At 36.4% G+C, this 19,396-nt stretch overlaps 1 protein-coding gene across 3 annotated transcripts in view; it reads left to right on the top strand.

Annotated features, from left to right (window-relative positions):
• Positions 1 to 19,396, top strand: part of LOC117375948 (ral guanine nucleotide dissociation stimulator-like) — a 44,085-nt gene that overhangs the window by 5,571 nt on the left and 19,118 nt on the right. For 2 of the 3 annotated variants that reach the window (XM_033972334.2, XM_055224117.1), the window contains exons 1-2: positions 6,711 to 6,907; positions 17,851 to 18,155. In XM_033972334.2, the coding sequence (XP_033828225.1) occupies positions 6,770 to 6,907; positions 17,851 to 18,155 (443 nt within the window). In that variant the 5' untranslated portion in view covers positions 6,711 to 6,769. Of the gene's footprint in view, positions 1 to 6,710; positions 6,908 to 17,850; positions 18,156 to 19,396 lie in introns of those variants that run through there. The other variant, XM_033972335.2, reaches the window with a different exon arrangement.

Here is a 19,396-nt window from a genome sequence, read left to right on the forward strand (position 1 = left end):
CTTAAACAATAAAAATGCTTTATAATTAGATGCAGACAATTTATACTTTGATTGCATGAAATAAATTGTGTACAGTACTTTTAACATTTGAGAGAAGACTAATATATGAACTGTTAATACAAGAATGCATTTCAGAATGTTTGCTCTTATTTTTAGTTCATCTACAGCACAATTATTTCAAAAGACTGAAGCAGTTGTCTTGTAAATGTCAGAGAGTTATGGAACAGTTATGCTGTGGTGTATTTTGACCCAGTTTGACCTCGTCTGACCCTAGAAGAATCTGGGTCAAAGAAACATGATCTTATAAGCTAACCACAACAGCGTTCTGAAATGTCGAAAATGTGTATTCAATTTGAAATATGAATTACAGTTTAAGTTGCACATTATCTAGGGGTAATAATGGACTCAGACTTGAACTTAAACAACCACATCAAATCTATCACGAACCACAATGCAGGCTTGTTGGTGACTCTGACCTCTCAATGTTGTGAAATGCACTTGTTAATAATTAAAGTGAATAAATAGGATGCCCCTGTACCCAGGTGTTTATAATCAGAAATGCCTGGTGTTATTTAGGGCCGTCCTGCGTGATGCCACATAACATTTGACATTGTAGTGGCCAACTGGACGCAGCACACACTTTGACCAGAAAACTTTGGACTACCGGTAATTTACTTATTGTGCTAAAATTGTCAAAAAGGAGCAACAGTGGACAGTGCTGTCAACACCATGTTTGCAGCAAAAAAGGCTGATTCAGTGTTTAGTCTCACTTTAAGACAGTAAAAATCTGTGTTGTGCCTTTAATGCTCCTGGACTTATAAATGTCAGGGTGATTGTACAGATTGTACAGACATAAATCCACTGGAGTCCATCAGACTCAGACAGCACCATTACAACAGTGTGACTGCACTAAAGCCCTGCGTTTTTAATGTCAGATAATCTCCTCAAGTAATGCAGGTTTTCAGTTTATTATTATTATTTTTAACAATAACACCTGTATTTGCTGTGATTTAAGAAATGAATAATAGATATGATTAATGTCATACAGTGGAATATTCCAGCTAATGCAAAAACATTTCCATAGAGACAAGGACCTTTCAATATTAACAGTTAGTGGCAGGATATGTGTGCTAACAAGATAGTGGTTCTCTGTCACTCAAAAACACAGCACAGAATATTTTAAGTCATGGCCTATTATCAACTATTTTAAAATGTGTTTGTTGTCAATCTAAAAATTAAATTAAATTTAATGTTAAATTTCAAATCTCAAGGTATAAGCTTATGGCTGTTTCGTAACACACTGTTTTTTCCAGTGGTGGTTAATTTTTACAGACTTATCAACAAAGCAAACACATTGATCACCGTTTTGACCAGTCAGGGACAAGAACAGTTTTAGTCCCAGGGGACTCAACTTGAGGTCACTGCTTCTACGCAAACTTCTGATTATTAATGAAATAGTGAATTATGTGGTGGATCCGCTGGATTCTGAATGGAGTCCACTTGGATTTTTTCAGAGGAAGAAGGAGACATGCCAGACAGGTTAGAATGGGTTTACTTATTTTATGTTCTGGATAACGTAATGAAGGTTAAATATCTGCAGAGGATTTTGTAATACTTGAATGTTGTTGTTGACTGTGCTGTTGTAAAAGGCCTTATCTTCAAAATGTGTAAATAAATCAGATATCTAGATCAGTGTTTATCAAGCTATGGTATATGTACCACTGGTGGTACGCAAGTACCTTCAGATGACACTTGGACAATTCTTCAATTTGTGGATTTGCCTAATTTGGAGTACATTTCATCCACTATTTTCACCTCTTTTGAATATATTTATTATATATTTCTTTTATTTTTTGTTTTTATATGCTGGAAAATAGTTTTTTTTTTTAATTGCAAACACAGTTGTCTTATTAGAAATGGGCCAAGAAATATGCATTTAGTGATTTATAATAATTTTTTTTTTTTTTTTAGATATTTTGTAGCATCTATATTTGTCACATTTTTACCCCAGTCAGATTAATCATTCATAGAAGAAATCTCAATTTATCGTCAGGACTTAAAAACATTGCTGATTTTGTTGACTAATAACAAAAATCATTGCATTTTCTTTTCTGTTCTGTAAAGTCAGTTTGTTCCTGCTTTTGGTCTTGTATTTTCCCACAGTATTTTACAGCTGTGTGAGGTGAGTGTCAGAGGTCAGTGAGGGGCGGCCATGTGGGATTCTCCAGATGTGCGCACACCTGTTTTCAACACTTCCTGTTTCTGACTGTGGACGCTGTTTCAAATCTCCATCAGTGAACAGAATGAAGTAAATGTCCGATGACTAATCCAAGAAGTCAAATAGAACATTCTGTGAGAAAGAAGCAGATGGGGTTATTATGGAGATGATACTTCAATATGTGACAAAAAAACCTCCAAACTCCAAAAATATAATCTTGTATATGGACAGCTTTATGCAATCAAAGTCACTGGCTGAACACAACCTGACTTTTTGTAGAGCAGATTTACTGCATATCATACATTCAAAAATAAGCTCTATAATTAAAAGTAATTAACACACATAGACTAATTATTTGTGATACACTACCAGTCCAATGTTTGGACATTCCTTCTCATTCACTGTTTTTTTTTTTTTTTTATGTTTACTACTTTCTACATTTTATAAATGCAGAAGACATCACATATATATCGCAAGATTTATGGAATTATGTAGCCAAAAAAAGTTAAATAACTGAATATGTTTATATATTTTGTATTCATATGCTCAAAGTAGCCACTCTTTGCTTTATTTACAGCACTGCAAACCTTTAATCTTTTCTCGATGAACTTCATGATGAAGTCTCCTGAAATGGTTTCACTTCACACTTGCCTTGTCAGGGTTCATTAGTGAAATGCCAAGAGAGTGCAAAGCAGTGATCAAAGCAACAGGGGGCTATTTTATTATTATTATTATTATATTTTTTTACTTCATTCCAGATGTTCATTCATAGTTTTGAAACTTTCAGAGAGAATCTTTAATGTAAATAATCACAGAAATACAGAAAACTGTTATGGAAGCTAGATTTGAATGTATTTTTCTGACATCAGTTTAATTGCAACTATAAACGTTCTCTTTGGTCTTCTTCTTTGCCTCTGTTTTTTGGCAACTCTAAACTCAGTGTTGTACCATCATTAATTTATTCACTATCTCTCTGTAAGTAAATGTGATGTACTCCTAATGTTGGCCAGTAGGCGGCAGCACAAGATTTAAAAAAAATGAACTCAAACGTACTGCAGTTAAACCCTTAATTGCACAAAATGGATCTCTAGCTTCATTCATTTAAAAAATTTAGACCAAATTACAATCACATTACCCAGAATTCCCCATTGTGCGACGAATAAATGTTTTCTTACCGTATCTTGTAAGGGGAAAACTATTGGCTACTTGGTTCAACTGAACTCAAAATACTGCCAAACTATTTCAATAAAATGTTCAAATTAATCATAAATTAACGTGGCAGTTGAACATATCTGTAATCATGAAAGATACACTATGTAACTTTTTGTAGTGAAGATTGTGGAGATGTTATTGTTTTGCCTGGAATGTTCTACAGTACAACATTAAACATATCTATTTTGCATATATTCAATTACATGTTTTTATTCTCAAAAATACCTTAATAAACATGCATTCTTATTGTGACTGGTGTTCCCTCTCCCCAGATCTGACAGGTAATTTAGTAGGGTTGTCAAATGTATCGAAAATCATTAAATCAAACTAGTATCGAAACTACATACTCATTTAAGCAGGTATTGATACTAAAAAAGTCACATTCACAGGATGGAAATTAACCTTTTCTGAATCGCTTTAGAATGATCTTGAGCTGTATCTGAACAAGTATAAGACACATAGACTAGTGTACACCCATGGACCTCTATGAAACCTACCTGGACCACTGAGGGATTACACAGATATAAGGCCACATGAGAATATAAAAGAAAGTACTACCATTTAATGCTGAAAATCACATTCTACTGTCTAAAGAAAAAGATTTGTATTATCATCGTGGTATAGGAATCAGTATGGATTATCAAGTCTATAGTATCTAAATTAAGTTTGAAAAACAACACTGTAATAAGTGATGCCTGCTTTTTTTTGAAGGTACATACATTTAATGCCATACTGTAGAACATTCATTGCTATTTTTCCCTCCACAGTTGAGTGTTTGCACCCTGTAGCATCTCTTCAGCACTGCTGCTGCCATAGTGAGTAAGACAGGAGCATGACATAAGAGTGTGCTGCGTTCAGGGACCTCCTCCTCTCCGTTTTGCCTTCAGAGACCTGCCTGTTACTGCTGCTGCTATTATTAGAGCTCCTCATTTAAATGACTGAGCCTAGAAGCATTGTGAGGAAACACTACAGGTTTATGTTATGTAGAGGGGGTAAGAAGTAATAATAACCAAATCTTTAAGTTCTTTTATCACAACATCACAATAGCCCTGCTTTGCTTTTGACCTGTTTGATTGTAGACCTAATCACACTGTCATAGTAGTTGTCATATTAGGCGATATTTGTCCTCTATTGAAAACATATTGTGTTCTAATAGCGTGGTTTCAGTGGCAGCCATGCTGTTTACTAACACTAAAGAGATCCATTGTTTAGTTGACAGTATTCTACTGGGGCTTGTGCTTTTTTTCTGATGAAAAAGACCATAGACGACAATGAAGGACACTGATGGATGCCTTATTCTCTGGAGAGGAGATATTTTACTGTCTCAAAACATTCTGGGATTTTAAGAGTGTTTTAGTATATAGTCTAATATTCTGCACTAGGTCTGCTACTAATAAATTGTGTTTAAGGATTTTAGTAGGCTTCTTTGTAGCCAGGTCTACTGCAAAAAATACTTTATTACTCAAATGAAGTCCACCACAGTGGATCATCATTATATATTTTAGGCAGTGCAGTCCCTAAGCTAATCAGAAAAGTAAGAATTAACAATTTATTTAACTATTTATTTAAGAATTAACCATTTACAGTGATTTATGCATTTTATGCATAAATCACTGTATACAGGGCAAAGTAATAAAGCAATTTGCCCATTTTGGAATGTTCCAATAAACCATAGACTGTATAAAGAAGTGAGTGTGACATCACCCATAGCATTCAGCTCCAGCCAAATCGAGCTTGTCGAAACTAACAGTTACAGGAGAAAATTTGGAGCTGAGTTCCATATTTGGAATTCTGACCACAAGTATCATAGCAACCAAAGAGCCAGTCCAGAGCAAGGCTGATGAAGGTAACGACCCTAAACCGGCCGCACCGCTGGTTTAGCAGGGGGTGGGCGATTAGCAACGCTGTCAATCAAACCTGTTGCTAACGCTCGTGGGAGCGACCTCGGCGAAAGAAGGCACCTGATTCGCCTGTTATTAATGTTCATATCTTGAATTATGGACAAAATAGTGAAATTTTAAAACCCAGGATCAAGTAGAGGGTGTTAAAATGAACATTTAAGATCTAAGACCTAAATGATGAGCCTCACTGCAGCAGATAACTATTTTTCAGTGTAAAGTGAACAGGAGTCAGTCGATGATCACTTTCTATTTGGAACGTGGCGGCTAGCAGGTTAGCTATGTCCATTTATATCGACAGTCTATGCTAACCTGTGTGTCTCCATTGAGTTACACTTTATTGTCGCCATAGGAAAATTTGTCCTCTGCTCAATGCCACTGGGTATCAGGTTAGTGTTGTGTGTTGTGCCCACTGCTCCTGGATGTCACGAGCAGTGGGCGCCTCAGTGTTGTGCCTGGGGAGCCGTCGCCGTGATCTTGTTGCTAGTCTTGGTCAGGACTGCCTTAGCTGGAGAATTTGACCTATGGTGCATGTTTTGGGTTGATAGGAGAAACTAGAAATGTCTGGAGAAAACCGACCCAGACACGGGAATAACATGCAAACTCCGCACAGAAAGGTATGGGCGACCTGGGAATTAAGACCGGTACCTTCTTGCTATGAAGCTAGCTACTCAGCCAACATCTAACAAATAAGCGACTCCTCCAGACAGTTACAAGTCCAATCTGTGAAGAAGTGACCCCATTTACACTTAGAATGCATTAAGCAACCACATAACTGGAACTGAGCAGCTGGATACATATGTTTAATGTCATATTGTGGAACATTCAGAACAAACAATTAAATCTTTATGGAGACAAGAAGGTGACTGACCAAACACCAGAAAAAAATCCCATACTGCACCTTTAAAACACTGCTGGACTTTTTATTTGTACAATATAATATTGTTCTGGAGCTGACATCTACAGTTGAGATAGTTGTGATGATTAATCTAGATTTCCTTTGCATCAGATTACGCCTATATTTGTTTACATTATAGCAACAGGGTTCTATGTGGTGGCACGTTCAGTTTTGATCCAACACAACCCAGTTTATCGTTTTAATATTCCACCGTGCTTCTCCTTGCTTTGCCCTGGTTTAGTCCTGATTGAGTCGTGGTTGAGTCCTCGCTTAGTCCCGAGTTAGATTATGCAGAATACATTACCACGCTATAACGGTGTGGTAGTTTCCGTAGTCCTTGAACGCTCTGATTTGCGTGGGCGGAGTTTAGCGAGAATCCTGCCCGATCCTGAGTCATGATTCCCCCGCAGTAGCAGCAGCTGTGATCCATCTCCACCAGTGCTAAACCTTACACTATACTACAAAAACACCGAACAAACCCCCGCATAATTACACCGACACAATGCCGCTTTCGGGGCTGTGACCACCGGCTATGTCCCGGGGATGGTCGTGGAGATGTTCGATTCGTCGTGGAAGGTCCGGAGCATTTGGGATGGGGTAAAGCTGGAGGTAGCCGAGGATCCTAGCCCGGTGGTTCTGCATAGTTTCACCCATCTGGACCCGGATCTGCCGCTGCTGGAGGTGAGCGTGTTGGGGGGGAACCAGGAAGGGGAGACAGCAGCGATGTCAGGCCCGGGAGAGACGCGACCTCTGCGGCAAAGCGGAGCGAGGGAAGTCGGGGAGGAGTGGTGGTTCTGTTCGGTTAGAAATAATGGTTTACAATGGAAAGTGTTCGCGTTTTTTTGTGAATATAATCTTCTTTAGGAGACGACAGCGGCTGTTTTTGATTATTTCGTATAGATACGGTAAACGATGGGGATTCAAAACTAGAAATAACTGTGTTTTAATAGTTGCTATTACCGTTAGCTTTAGCAATCGGAATAACCCGAGGACTCGACAAGGACTATGGCTAAATACAAATAAATATATGTTAGAGGCTGATATTACATTTACTACAAATAAGCCTCATCTAAGAAGTAAGGTCATGGCTCATATGAAGACCAAACTGGTGAGAAAACCATAACAACAGCTGGAATTTACTGAAAATAAAGGGTAAAAAGGCTAAAATAAAATAAATTGGAACTAAAATGGTAGTAAACTTAGATTTTCTAATATCTTAAGATTTATTCTAATCAGATCAAGCAATCTCAATAGAATTATTAGCCTGTATTAGCTTATAATGAAAATGCTTGTTAAATAAAAGATAGGAAATCTCTTTTATGGCATTTAATCATGTGGAAGACCAAGATATTAGACCTAAACCAGATTTTGTTATGTTTTATTTTCATAGATTTTGTTCTTGACCAGAAGAATTATTCAAGTCTGATAATTTTGAGTATTATTACAATATTTAAGGGACTATAATATATTTATTATTATATTGTGGTAACAATATTTTCTCCCAAAATATTATAACAAGCCTTTACTGCTACATTCATATTCACTCCACTGAAAAGAGCAAAGGATCATGGTCTATGTAGTCCATTCTGCATTTGCATTTGGATATAAGAGCGTGTTACAATATATTTTACTGTTCTGGGGCCATTGCTTTATTAATACTACGAAAATCACTAAAAACAAAAGAGGTATGCCATTTACAAATCTGTAGTAAACCTTTAAAATGATAACTCGTTGTAAACTGGGACATGTTCTCTGGTAGCAATAAATCCTCTTGGCTCATATCGAAAGCATGTTGATGTCATTTAAACAGCTTATGTGGTGAAAAACGCTGAGTCGGGCTAAGCTCTTGATACAGCAGTGGTCCATCAGACAGACAGGCGCTGCTCTGCACCGCTCTAAGATACTGTTACAACATGACTCGTCTTTTTTCTAACATTTCGGGGGGTTTTCTGTGTTCCTTACAAACCGAACAGCACGCTAAGTCCCCCAGTGCATTTAAAGCTGCAGCTACGTAAACCTCATGCATTATTAATTTATGGTATTGATATTGGGACCAGCTGGGGGTTATCCTTTATTACAAGGCTATATTTGCTTTGGCATTCAGTGCAACCCTAAAGCTATTTCCAATACAAGGATTGCACTGTTTTTGCTATCTTTGGAAATACAATTGATTGATGATGTCTTATTATACTTTTGAATCATTCCCCAATCCCAATGCATCTTGTTTTAGATGCATACTTTAGATGTAATGTGCAGTGGTCTAAAGTTATTCCTCTCTTACCTTATGCATTCCAAGCATCCTAATTATTTACTGCAATGTGTTTATAAGTGCTTTTCACAGCTTCCACAGGCCGGAGCATAGTTTTGTCATCAAAGTAAAGCTAATGACAACTAGCATGCTCTTGTTTTGTTATTTTAAATGTATTTATTGTAAAATGTTTTCTGGTATAATTCGCTTAGACAAAAGGGGTTGTGATGGAAGACTTATCCAGGACTAAACCAGGACAATTAAAATATGGACGTCTTTCTTCTATCACTATCTCTGGATAAAAACATAAGATATTTTTGGAGGAGAATATTAATTTAGGAGGGGTTAATCATTTTGACCTGAACCTTTGCATGCATTAAAATAGGTTGACACGTTATTCATTCTATTAGCAATTGAAACATGAACTTTGGTTTTAAGTATGATACATAAGGATTTGAACGGAGCTAGTACAAACACTGCTGCAGGGTACAGGCATAATGAATGAGCCACCTAATACTGTACTGTTATGGAAAACAGTGTATGAGAAAAGAAGGCACTGTACCCATTTTCTTTTTTATCATGTAATTAAGTAAAATTTGTTTTGTCCCAGTACTGTATTTAAAAAGCAGCTCTGAGGGTCAAAATGAGACCCCTATGTGCTATCTGCATCTAATTATAAAGTGCACCATTAGCATGCTAAAGTTCTTCACAACCATTTCACAATCACAATCTCTAAATTATAATGAATATTAGATGCTAGAAATCCATTTGGTGCATTGTATAAAATCAGAGACATTATTGGGTCTGTCTGTCATAGTTCAGCATCAGAGTGAGGGTCATTCTGAAACATTTCTTCATGCTAGACCTGGTTTAGTCCTGGTTTAGTCCTGGTTTAGTGCCATTTTGTGTGAGAACAGCCTATATCCAATATGGAAGAAGGAAAAATTGCATCTCTAATATTACTCACATTATAGTTAAAGTTAACCTTGCACAGCTAGATGGATTCTCGCGCTATTTGTGAGTTCACAAAGTCATGAGAATCCATTTTGAGAGACTCCCACTGTAGTGTTAATCGGACCAATCACAGTCGAAGCCAAAGACCAAGCACCCAAGTGAACAGAAACAAACATGGCAATGCCAATAGACGCACTTCAGTCTGTTTTAGTGAAAATACAGACTATTTAGTTTGTGAAAAATGTGCAAAAGGTCAGAACTTTGTGCATTTTTGAACAGAGATGATGTCAACTGGATTTAATCAAAGTTACATTTTTCAGGTTGTTCCGCTGTCATGACGCTTCAACCAATCAGATTCAAATATGCGTCATGATGTTCCACATTTTCCGGTCGCTTTCAGCAAGAGTCATCCCAGGTTGATCATGTATAGAGCTTAATTCAGAGTGCTACACATATCAATCTGGCGTGAGCCAGGTTAAGTTAAAGTAGTCTAGACAGCAAGATTTACTACAACTAAGCAACTTACTACTTATACTACTAAGATACTACCAAACCTTTATCTGCTCCTGCTCTTAACAGTTCCTAAACCAAGGATTTGTTTCCTCCCAAAATATCCCAGACAGTAAGTATACCAAGAGCCTTTATAAATAATTCTACCATTTTTTAGCTCAATTAAAATCCATTATGCTAATGCCCCACAATTTCGATTACTGGATTTTGTAAGAAGACCCTTTCTCTTGTAACTGGACCCCAGCGATGCATTCAGTGTCTTCTTGCTGTAGGAAAACACAGGACTTGAGGAGCAGGATTACCCCGCATTAGGTAATTGTGTTAGGACCAAGAGATTATACATCACTAAGGCAACAGGATGCTTGAAATATTCAAAGCCAAAAGTTTGAATGGGCAATCACTACAGTACTTCATTCATTATTATACAGACCGGTTTTGTTTATGTAGTACAGATTAGGTATACTTTTTTCCAGTGCATTAACAGACAAAGCAGTTATTGATTTGGTAACGTAAGTGAGTGTAATTTGATGACAAGCTACTAGTGAACAAGGCAATTTGCATACTTGAATACACTGCCCGGGGTTATACTGGGAGTTTCCCCAATGGTCTACTTTTAGATTTAGTCCAGGGGCAGGGGACAACAAGAGAAGAATGCTACAGCTGTTAAAGTGTGTATGACAGGTTTTCATATTTTTCTAATTCTGACTTGGTTTGGTGGGATAGCACTTGTGGTAAATATCACAATTTTACATCAGTTAAGTGGCAGTTTGTGGGGAAAAAACGTTGAGAAGTAAAGTACAAAAATACAGGAAGTAGAGTTTTAAAACAATACTTCTACCTATGTCAACAACACTGAAAATTCCATTCCAAATGCAGAGATCATTTACAATTTACTATATGTGCAAAAAAATAAAAAATAAAACTAAATAATGATAATTTAACAAAAATACAATTTTAATTTATTTTTACTAGTCTAATTATAAATATCATGTAATTTATGTTCAAAAGCTTATTTGCACATGATATGAACAAAAACCTTATACACATTTTAACTTGAACTTGTGGACTAATAACCATCTGGAATCACTAATAGTGCTGGTTTAGTTCTAGTCTGATTTACTTTACTTCTGGTCTAGTCTAGGCCAATCTGGCTTTTTGAGTTCTGATACCGATTTCAATAAATTAGTTTTAAGAATCTGTCCCCAAAAAGTATTCAAAGTGTACAATATTGATAAAAACACAAACTGCAATAAATGAATAACAGAATGCAACACTTAAGTAGTTTGTTTGTGTCTATAATGAGTCATAGAAGTTCTTAATTCAACACTCTACAGCTCAAATCTCATCAGTAGAGAAAAATAACCAAACTTTTCTCACCAGTGTGAGGAGAAAGTACCACGATAAATATTGTCCCCCCAAAAGTTAATGTTCCATCTGTTATGTATTGAACAATAAGTCGATATAGTATTTAACATGACAGGCCTAGCCCTCTGTTTATGTTATTCATATTGTACAAATGTTACATGGAAAAACAACAAGTGTCCCAATATTGTTAAATACAATGCCCAAAATGGTACATTATAAGCCAAAATTGATGTTTTAATGTCGTTTCCTTGTCAAAATTTCCATGGATTACAGTACAGGCCATAATATATTTCTTGTTTTTGTTTTTTATTGCAATATTGCAATTGTGGGATAAAATTTGCATGTGCCCTACAGCTAGATGGGAGCTAATTGTCTTGTATTTATCGTGACAAGCCTATGTCTAAATCTGGATATGGGCTGAACTGATGTTTGGAAGCTAATATTCAATCTAGCTAATTGTAATTAATTGTTAGGGCTGATCCCATACCAGTATCGGATTGGAGCATCCCAAGTGTAGTCCACGAAACACTGCTAAAATGGTTCTGAAAGTCTCCACAACCTGGACACAAAGTGCTCTGTAACTCTTGTCATATGACATACTGGCTTTATTACATTATGTTTTTTATCACATTACATTTTGAATAGGCTCCTGTCCAAAAATGGTAACCACACTTCCCGCGTAAGTGGGTCAGGTTTGATGTTTCAGAGTTCCTTTTACCAATGTTTGGACACTCAGAATCTATATCCGTCCAGATGGGAGTGAAACCATAATTTGTAACATACATGGGTAGGCCTGTCACGATAGCACATTTTGAAGTTTGATATATTACTGAAGTAAATATAGATGATAAACAATAATATTGAAACAAATTTATTCCACTGAAACAATAAACCAGAGCAGATTTAAACCACAAAAACTATTCTAAATCTACAGTACTGTTAAAAAATCATGAGCTGCAGTAAATAAACAGCAGAATGAAACACTTTAGTACTTAGTTTGTGTCTGTAATAAGTCATACAAGTTATTAATTCAACCTTTTACAGCTTAAATCTTATGATGTAGCCCAGTAGTACAAAGAAAAAGTACACACGATAAATCTTGATCCCAAAAATATTATTATAACTTTCATATACTGAACAATATGTCGATATATAGTAATTATCGTGGCAGGCGTATATATGGGTATACTGTGGTACTCAAATTAGTACATGTATTCCCAAAATATACTCTGACAAAACAATGTAGACCTCAAATGGAATAAACAAAAGTTATTTCTGACCAAAGAAGATCAGGATTAGAAGAAGGAAAATCTTCATGTGGAACTGTTAACTGTTATTATTTTGTGACAATTAGATAAAATATATGGCTGAATCACCCAAGTTTTCTCTTATATATTAATTAATTAAATTCCCCCCATTAAGTGTATTGCTATAGCTGTGACCAGAATCAGAGCACTGCACGCTGTCTTCATCTAACATTTTGTCAAACGTAGAGTTGTAAGAAACTGTCATCAAAGTTAACGATATGACGCTTTGGGATGAGAGCTGACTGGCTGTACAAGGGTGGTCCATCTTGCTTCACGTCTCCACTTCTTCATCCAAATTAATGCATGTGGATATTGGAGATGGCAACAGGCCTATAATAATCATGAAACAATACAATGTTTTGTAGTTAGACACAGACAGCATGCAGCAGACATTTTGCCTCAAGAGCTGCTTATATAATATCTGTACCAGAGCAAGACAAATTTAAATGCTCAAATATATGGGGAAAAATCGGGTTCAGGACCTTTAAATACAAAAGGTTCATCTGGTTCCACAGATGAAAACTAACTAGGACTAAACCAGATCTAAAACCCAAACCATGACTAAACCACAGAAACTACAATAAACTCAGACTACAGGATTGTACAGCAGACATTGTTTTCACTCGCTGTCCTCACTTGTCCCTATTCATTTGATTCTCTATTGTAATGAGCTCAATCTCACACTGGTCTTTGATATGGGCCATGTTTAAATATAGCCGTGTGGAGGACTCAATAGAAATGTCATACTGTCATGTTACTGAGCCCACTCTGAAACTGGACACCAAATGTAGTTTACTCACAGCTTCAAATTACACACTTGGAGAGTATTTGTTTTACATCAAAACACTATCTCTGGGGATGGGAAAATTTAAAAAGAATTACCGTGTCCAAGTTTTTAATAATGTTTCTAGTCCTTAAAGGGCCTGTACTCTACTTTTTTACATGTGTTAGAGAAAAAATTGTCTTGCCCCAATGCATCAGTCCCACAGCACAGATGCATTATATGAGCAGCTCTTGAGGTCAAAGTCTGCTGTGTACTGTCTGTATCAAATTATAAAGGGTTTTATTGTCTGACAATCAGGTGCGTAGTTCCCGTTGGCATTACCATAACGGCAATGCCAACAGCATTGCTGCGCTGGTCTCTGAAAGCACTTAAAAACTCATAGCAGTGAATAATTAGGATGCTCTGAATGCATAAGGTAAGTGTGGAATAACTTTGGACCACTGCAACTGTTTAAAATAAAACTAGTTCTGTTTTTCATGTTTTTAAGACTTCAGAATTCAAGTACAGCACTTTTAACATTTAAGACAAAATTTCCAATTTGCCATTTTTATAAAATACTCCTCATACTTTTTTATGAGGACACATGGCATTTTTATTATTGATTATTAAATTCATCTTTAATGTGTTCAGATCACTACTACTCCTGCTTTTTCTGTTGGAACATATTGACAAGAATGAATACCTCTGTATTGTTTGGAATTTTGACATTAACAGTGAGATTAAGAGTTTTGTATCAGATGTGCTACAATGTGCCTGTGGTTGAGGTGTATGTATAGCACTAAAATTAACCACAAAAATGGAGAAATATTTAATACACTTGTTTTTAAATAGTTTACAATAAGGCTGCAGGATTAATCACAATCAAAATCACAATTTGAATGGACACAATTAGCAAATCCCAAAAGCTGCTATTTTTGAAGTACTATCAATTTCTTCACAACCAAATATTCTGTTTCTGCATAAAAGGGTCTAACACTGTAGTTTATATCTGTACAAACGTGTTCTGAAATGTGATTCTTACATTAGTTGTCAGTTCATATTTCAGTCTTCTTGTAAGTTCTTCTGAACACATTGATAATGTAAACGTTGAATAGAATGTGATTATTAAAACATAAATCTAATTACATGCTTGAAAAAAAATCACAATTAGATATTTTTCCCAAATAGTTAAGCCCTATTTTCCAAGACCAGTGTTACGCTGGAAGCCTAATACTTCTAAATTACTTTCCAAACCAAACAACAGTGAACAGTCCTTGAGAACACGTTAATGTTTAGAACCAGAGTCAACAGTGTCTGAATGGGCTGTTTGTAGGGCTTCATTGATTTCTGGCTGCTCTCCCTGTTTGTGAGCCTATAGTTGCAAGCGTGGATGTGAGCCGGAAGTGTACACGTGAGCTGGGGTGTGCACGAGAGCTGTGCATGTCTGCAGCTGTTCAGGGCTTTCCCTTTTCTCCACTCTGAGATCAGTCCTGTTCATGTCCTGTTTACAATTAGACAAATATTCAAGGATTAAACCGGAACTAAAACTGGACTAGGCTTGGATTAACAACTTGATCATATTGCAACTACCTTTATAAAATTGTTTTGTGTCATATTAAAATAGGCATGGCATGTCTGAGATGATTCTATGGAAATAAAAAGTTAAAACCTTTTTTGAAACATTCTCCGTGGAAGTAGTATAGATACATATTATGCCGTGTAGAATATTATAGCCAAATAAACAACTTTCCATGGACACAAGATGGAGGAGGCCCTCCTCCAGACCAAGTAAGGGTGTGTTCACTTGTTTACTTAGACAATAACATTAAAACTGGGACTAAATGTGGAACTAAACCTGGGACTAAACCAGGACTAAACCAAGCCTAGAGTGGTGCAAACCAAGTCTTCATCAGGACTAAGTCGGGCAGTGTTTTTATATATGTATATATATTATATATATATATATATTTATAGGGGTTCAAGGAAACATAACGACAATACTACCCATGACAGTTCTAACCAATTCAATCCAATTTATGACTAGAGACAGTGAAATCTGATGAAATCAAGTTTGACAAATCTTGAACTTACGAAACCCCAACTCCAGTCCTCCAAACAGGCCCAAACCCTGGACCAAAGATGAGCTTTATTTGTCTTGTCCTTCTCAGTACAGTAACAGATCGCCCTGTAAAAGCACCCTGTGTCTTTTCCCACAGTGTGCACATTACACAGTTTCCATGGTAACCACAGTGATGGAGCACACACTAAACACATTGTAGGCTGAAGGAGACAGAGACTAATGTATGAGCTTGGATTTAGGCTACAACCAACATCAAACAAAGGAGCCATAGCACTGGATAATATGGCAAAAAATGTTTTTTGTTTTGTTTTAGTTTTTTCTCATTGATCTATCTCCATCTTTTATACAATTTAACTTTCTGCAGATTGGCTGTGGACCTCTTCAGTAAAACTACCCTGATCACTGATGAGTAGACATCTCAGTCTTGATTAAATAGGAGTAATTGCCTTGGGCTAACTTAAAGTTAAGTTCAAATTGCAGGTAAAATAGTAAATTGTAAATTCTGGATCACGCAACTTATTATTTTTTTTCTTAAGTGTTTGAGTCTCACCACGTGCAATATCACAGCTAAAGAGTAAGAATTAGCATTACAAAACCAACCCTACACCAAAGCTTATATTTTGAGGTGTATATTGTTGTGTTTTTGATCAGAGCTACAAGCAAAAAGAGCAAGTCCTGTTTGGTCATGTGATTTCGAGAGGACCAGAATTAATGCAGGACTAAACCAGGACTAGACCAGAACAAAAAAAAAGTTAAGCAGAACAGGACCAGAAACTAAAGTAGCACTAAATTTGAACTAAGACAAGACTAAACCAGAACTAAATCATAGACCAAACCAGGACTAAAATGGTACTACTTCACCTGGACAAAACAAGTACCAACCAGGACCACTCTACTTCATCACAGTCATTAGAGTTGCACACATGTTATAATCAGAGGGCTTTCCAGGACTAAACAAGTAGTGAGCCTAGAGGCCTAGATTTTCACATTCACATAATGATAGGGCACGTTTCAGGATTAAACAAGGGCTAGACCTAGACTAAACCAGGTTTAAACCAGAACTAAACCAGGTCAGGAGCATTACCAAAGCAGGACTAAACTAGGACCAACCATGCAGCAAAAGCAAAGTGCACTGTAAGGCTTGTGTAAGGTTTTGTAATTTAAAATTGTTTGCTGACATCCTTTCTTCATTTACTCACATGACTTGAGCTTGGATCTTATTAGAAACAATTGATGTTTCTAAATTTAGTCAATAGGACCACTGTATGGACTTCAGCTGTTTATGTTAGTTTCAAGCAGTTTGTGCTTTAAAAATAAAAGTTATAGGTCATACAGATAGGCTTTAAATAGTTCTTCCCAACTCAATTATGAATTACCATATTGTCACATTTTGTGTGTGTATTTTCTTATTTTTTTATTTTATTTTTTTAAATTTCCAATGTTGATTATGTGGCATACACTTTCAAAATTGCTAGCATATTGTTAGCAAAAGCGTTCTGTTGTGTCTTTGTTGAAGTGACCAAACACATAATTGTGACCTAGACTTATTTAAACCAGGATAAATATTATGGTTAACCAAGAATACTTCAGAAAGCTAGAGCTTATGTAACCAAACCTTAAATAAATATTACTTTATTGTAATTGAGCAGGATTTAACTGATATTAATCAAGCTATAAAATGTAAATAAGTAACAGCTATTATTGGATAAAATTTGTTTCAAACTGGTCTTCAATGTTAGTCAGCAAAATGTATACAAACCTGTAATCTTGGTGAGTTTTGTACATAAAAAGTCTACTCAAATGAATAATGCAAAGTGCAAGTGTAAGTAAAAAATTTATATTACTTAAAGAGGGGGCAAAATGGACTTTTTGGAGCTTTCTACCATGTTATTATATTGTTCTTTCATCAAAAACCTGCCTGAAGAGGTTTTAGATGTCACCCATGCATGTTTGAGGAATCTAGCGATCTCTCCCACTTCCTAGTTTAAATAAGTATTACTTAATTGCCATTGAGCTGGGTTTAACTGATAAAAAATGGTTATTTATACAACTTATACATAATAAGATGAAATAAGACAAAGAGGGATTTAAATAAATAACATGTACAAATAAAAAGTATGATGTACAAAAATTACTTCTGGAGTACCATTTTATCTACAGATGGGCCTTTTTTTTCTACTGTAGTTGATATCAATATTCTGATTTTAAAATCCATAGCAAGACCCACAAATGTATCTTAAATAAAGTAACAATTACAAATAAAATTTTCACATTTGTAAAAATAATACCAAAATGTATTTTAGTGGGATTTAAAATAACATGAAAGAAACCACTTGAAATACCACCATACAAACCAGTTCATCAATAAATTCTTTCTTTCTTGTCCCTCCCCCACAGAGCTCCACTCAGGAGATCGGGGAGGAGTCCGAGGAGGATGCGGTCTTCACCATCACACTGCGGAAGGTGCAGTTACACCACTCAGCCAGTAAGGGTCAACGGTGGTTGGGCGTGGACTCGGAGGCGGCCCTGAGCTTGTACGAGACGTGTAAGGTGCGGACGATCAAAGCGGGGACGCTCGAGAGGCTGGTGGAGTACATGGTGACAGCGTTTAAGGACAGAGACTCCACCTACGTCACCATCTTCCTCTGCACGTACCGGTCATTCGCTACCACCAGACAAGTGCTCGATCTGCTGCTCAACAGGTACGGTTATAGATAGGGCTGTGTATATACACCTCCCTGCCAACAAAATAGTCACCACCAATAAAAAGGTCACACACTAATAATGTGTTGGACCGCCTTTACCTTTGATTACAGTACACGTGTGTGTGATCTTGCATTGTTGATGGTAGAGTCTGACTGCTGCGCAAAGTCTTCTCCAGCACATCCCAAAGATTCTCAATGGGGTGAAGGTTTGGACTCTGTGGTGGCCAATCCATGTGTGAAAATGATGTCTCATGCTCCCTGAACCACTCTTTCATAATTTGAGTCCGATGAATCCTGGCATTGTCATCTTGGAATATGCCCGTGTCATCAGGGAAGAAAAAATCCATTGATGGAATAACCTGGTCATTCAGTATATTCAGATGTCAGCTGACACATCATTCTCTGAGCACAGACTGTAGACTGTATAGACCGGACCAACTGGAGGAGGCTCGTACCTATTTGCTTAGTTAAATCTAGGTGGCGACTTTTTTGTAGTGTATAACAGGTTTTGATCATTCTCACAGTTTTTACTTTATTTGGTGGGATAAAACCTGTTGTAAATACAAAATATAATTTTACCCAAATAAAGAAGCAATTTGTGAAGAAAAGCTGAAAATTATAGGAAACTATTTATTATATTCTATTCTATTTTAGAGAGTTCCATATTGATCACGCTAAGGAGAATTCTATCCAAAAGTTAGGCACAATTTGCACACAAGAAACTTTTTTTTTTCTGATCATTTAAATATTAATTCATCAAAATAAATCAATGTTAATATATTTTATCTGTCTAATAATAATTTCTGTGTTAAGGACTTTTGGCATACTGTTGCTAGGTAACAGTTATGAAATTCCCGAGTGTGATGCTACTTTCCAATTTCCAACAAGGAAGTAAAATTTGAAACCTAAAAAAATGGGGCTGTGTCCAAATGTCCCCCCTAGCTCCTAACCCCTCATTCACTCCACAGCCCTGCACTCTTTAATGGACTCTTTAGTGCCTCATGCACAGAGCAATTCAGACACACAGCACACTACTTTCGGGTCACATGACTCCGGCGTCTGGGTGGAAAGAAGTCCAATAAACTTGATTTCTGTCATAAATGATGATCAGATTGGACTGGCACAGATATATTTATGGACTAATAATAACCATACAAGATCATTGTCTAGATCATGTAAACAGATTGGATTATTAATTTTTCTGAGATGTAGGAATTATCACTCTTTTAACAACTCAA

The sequence above is a fragment of the Periophthalmus magnuspinnatus genome, chromosome 9 (genome assembly GCF_009829125.3).
Source record: "Periophthalmus magnuspinnatus isolate fPerMag1 chromosome 9, fPerMag1.2.pri, whole genome shotgun sequence".
Classification (NCBI taxonomy): Eukaryota; Metazoa; Chordata; class Actinopteri; order Gobiiformes; family Gobiidae; genus Periophthalmus; species Periophthalmus magnuspinnatus.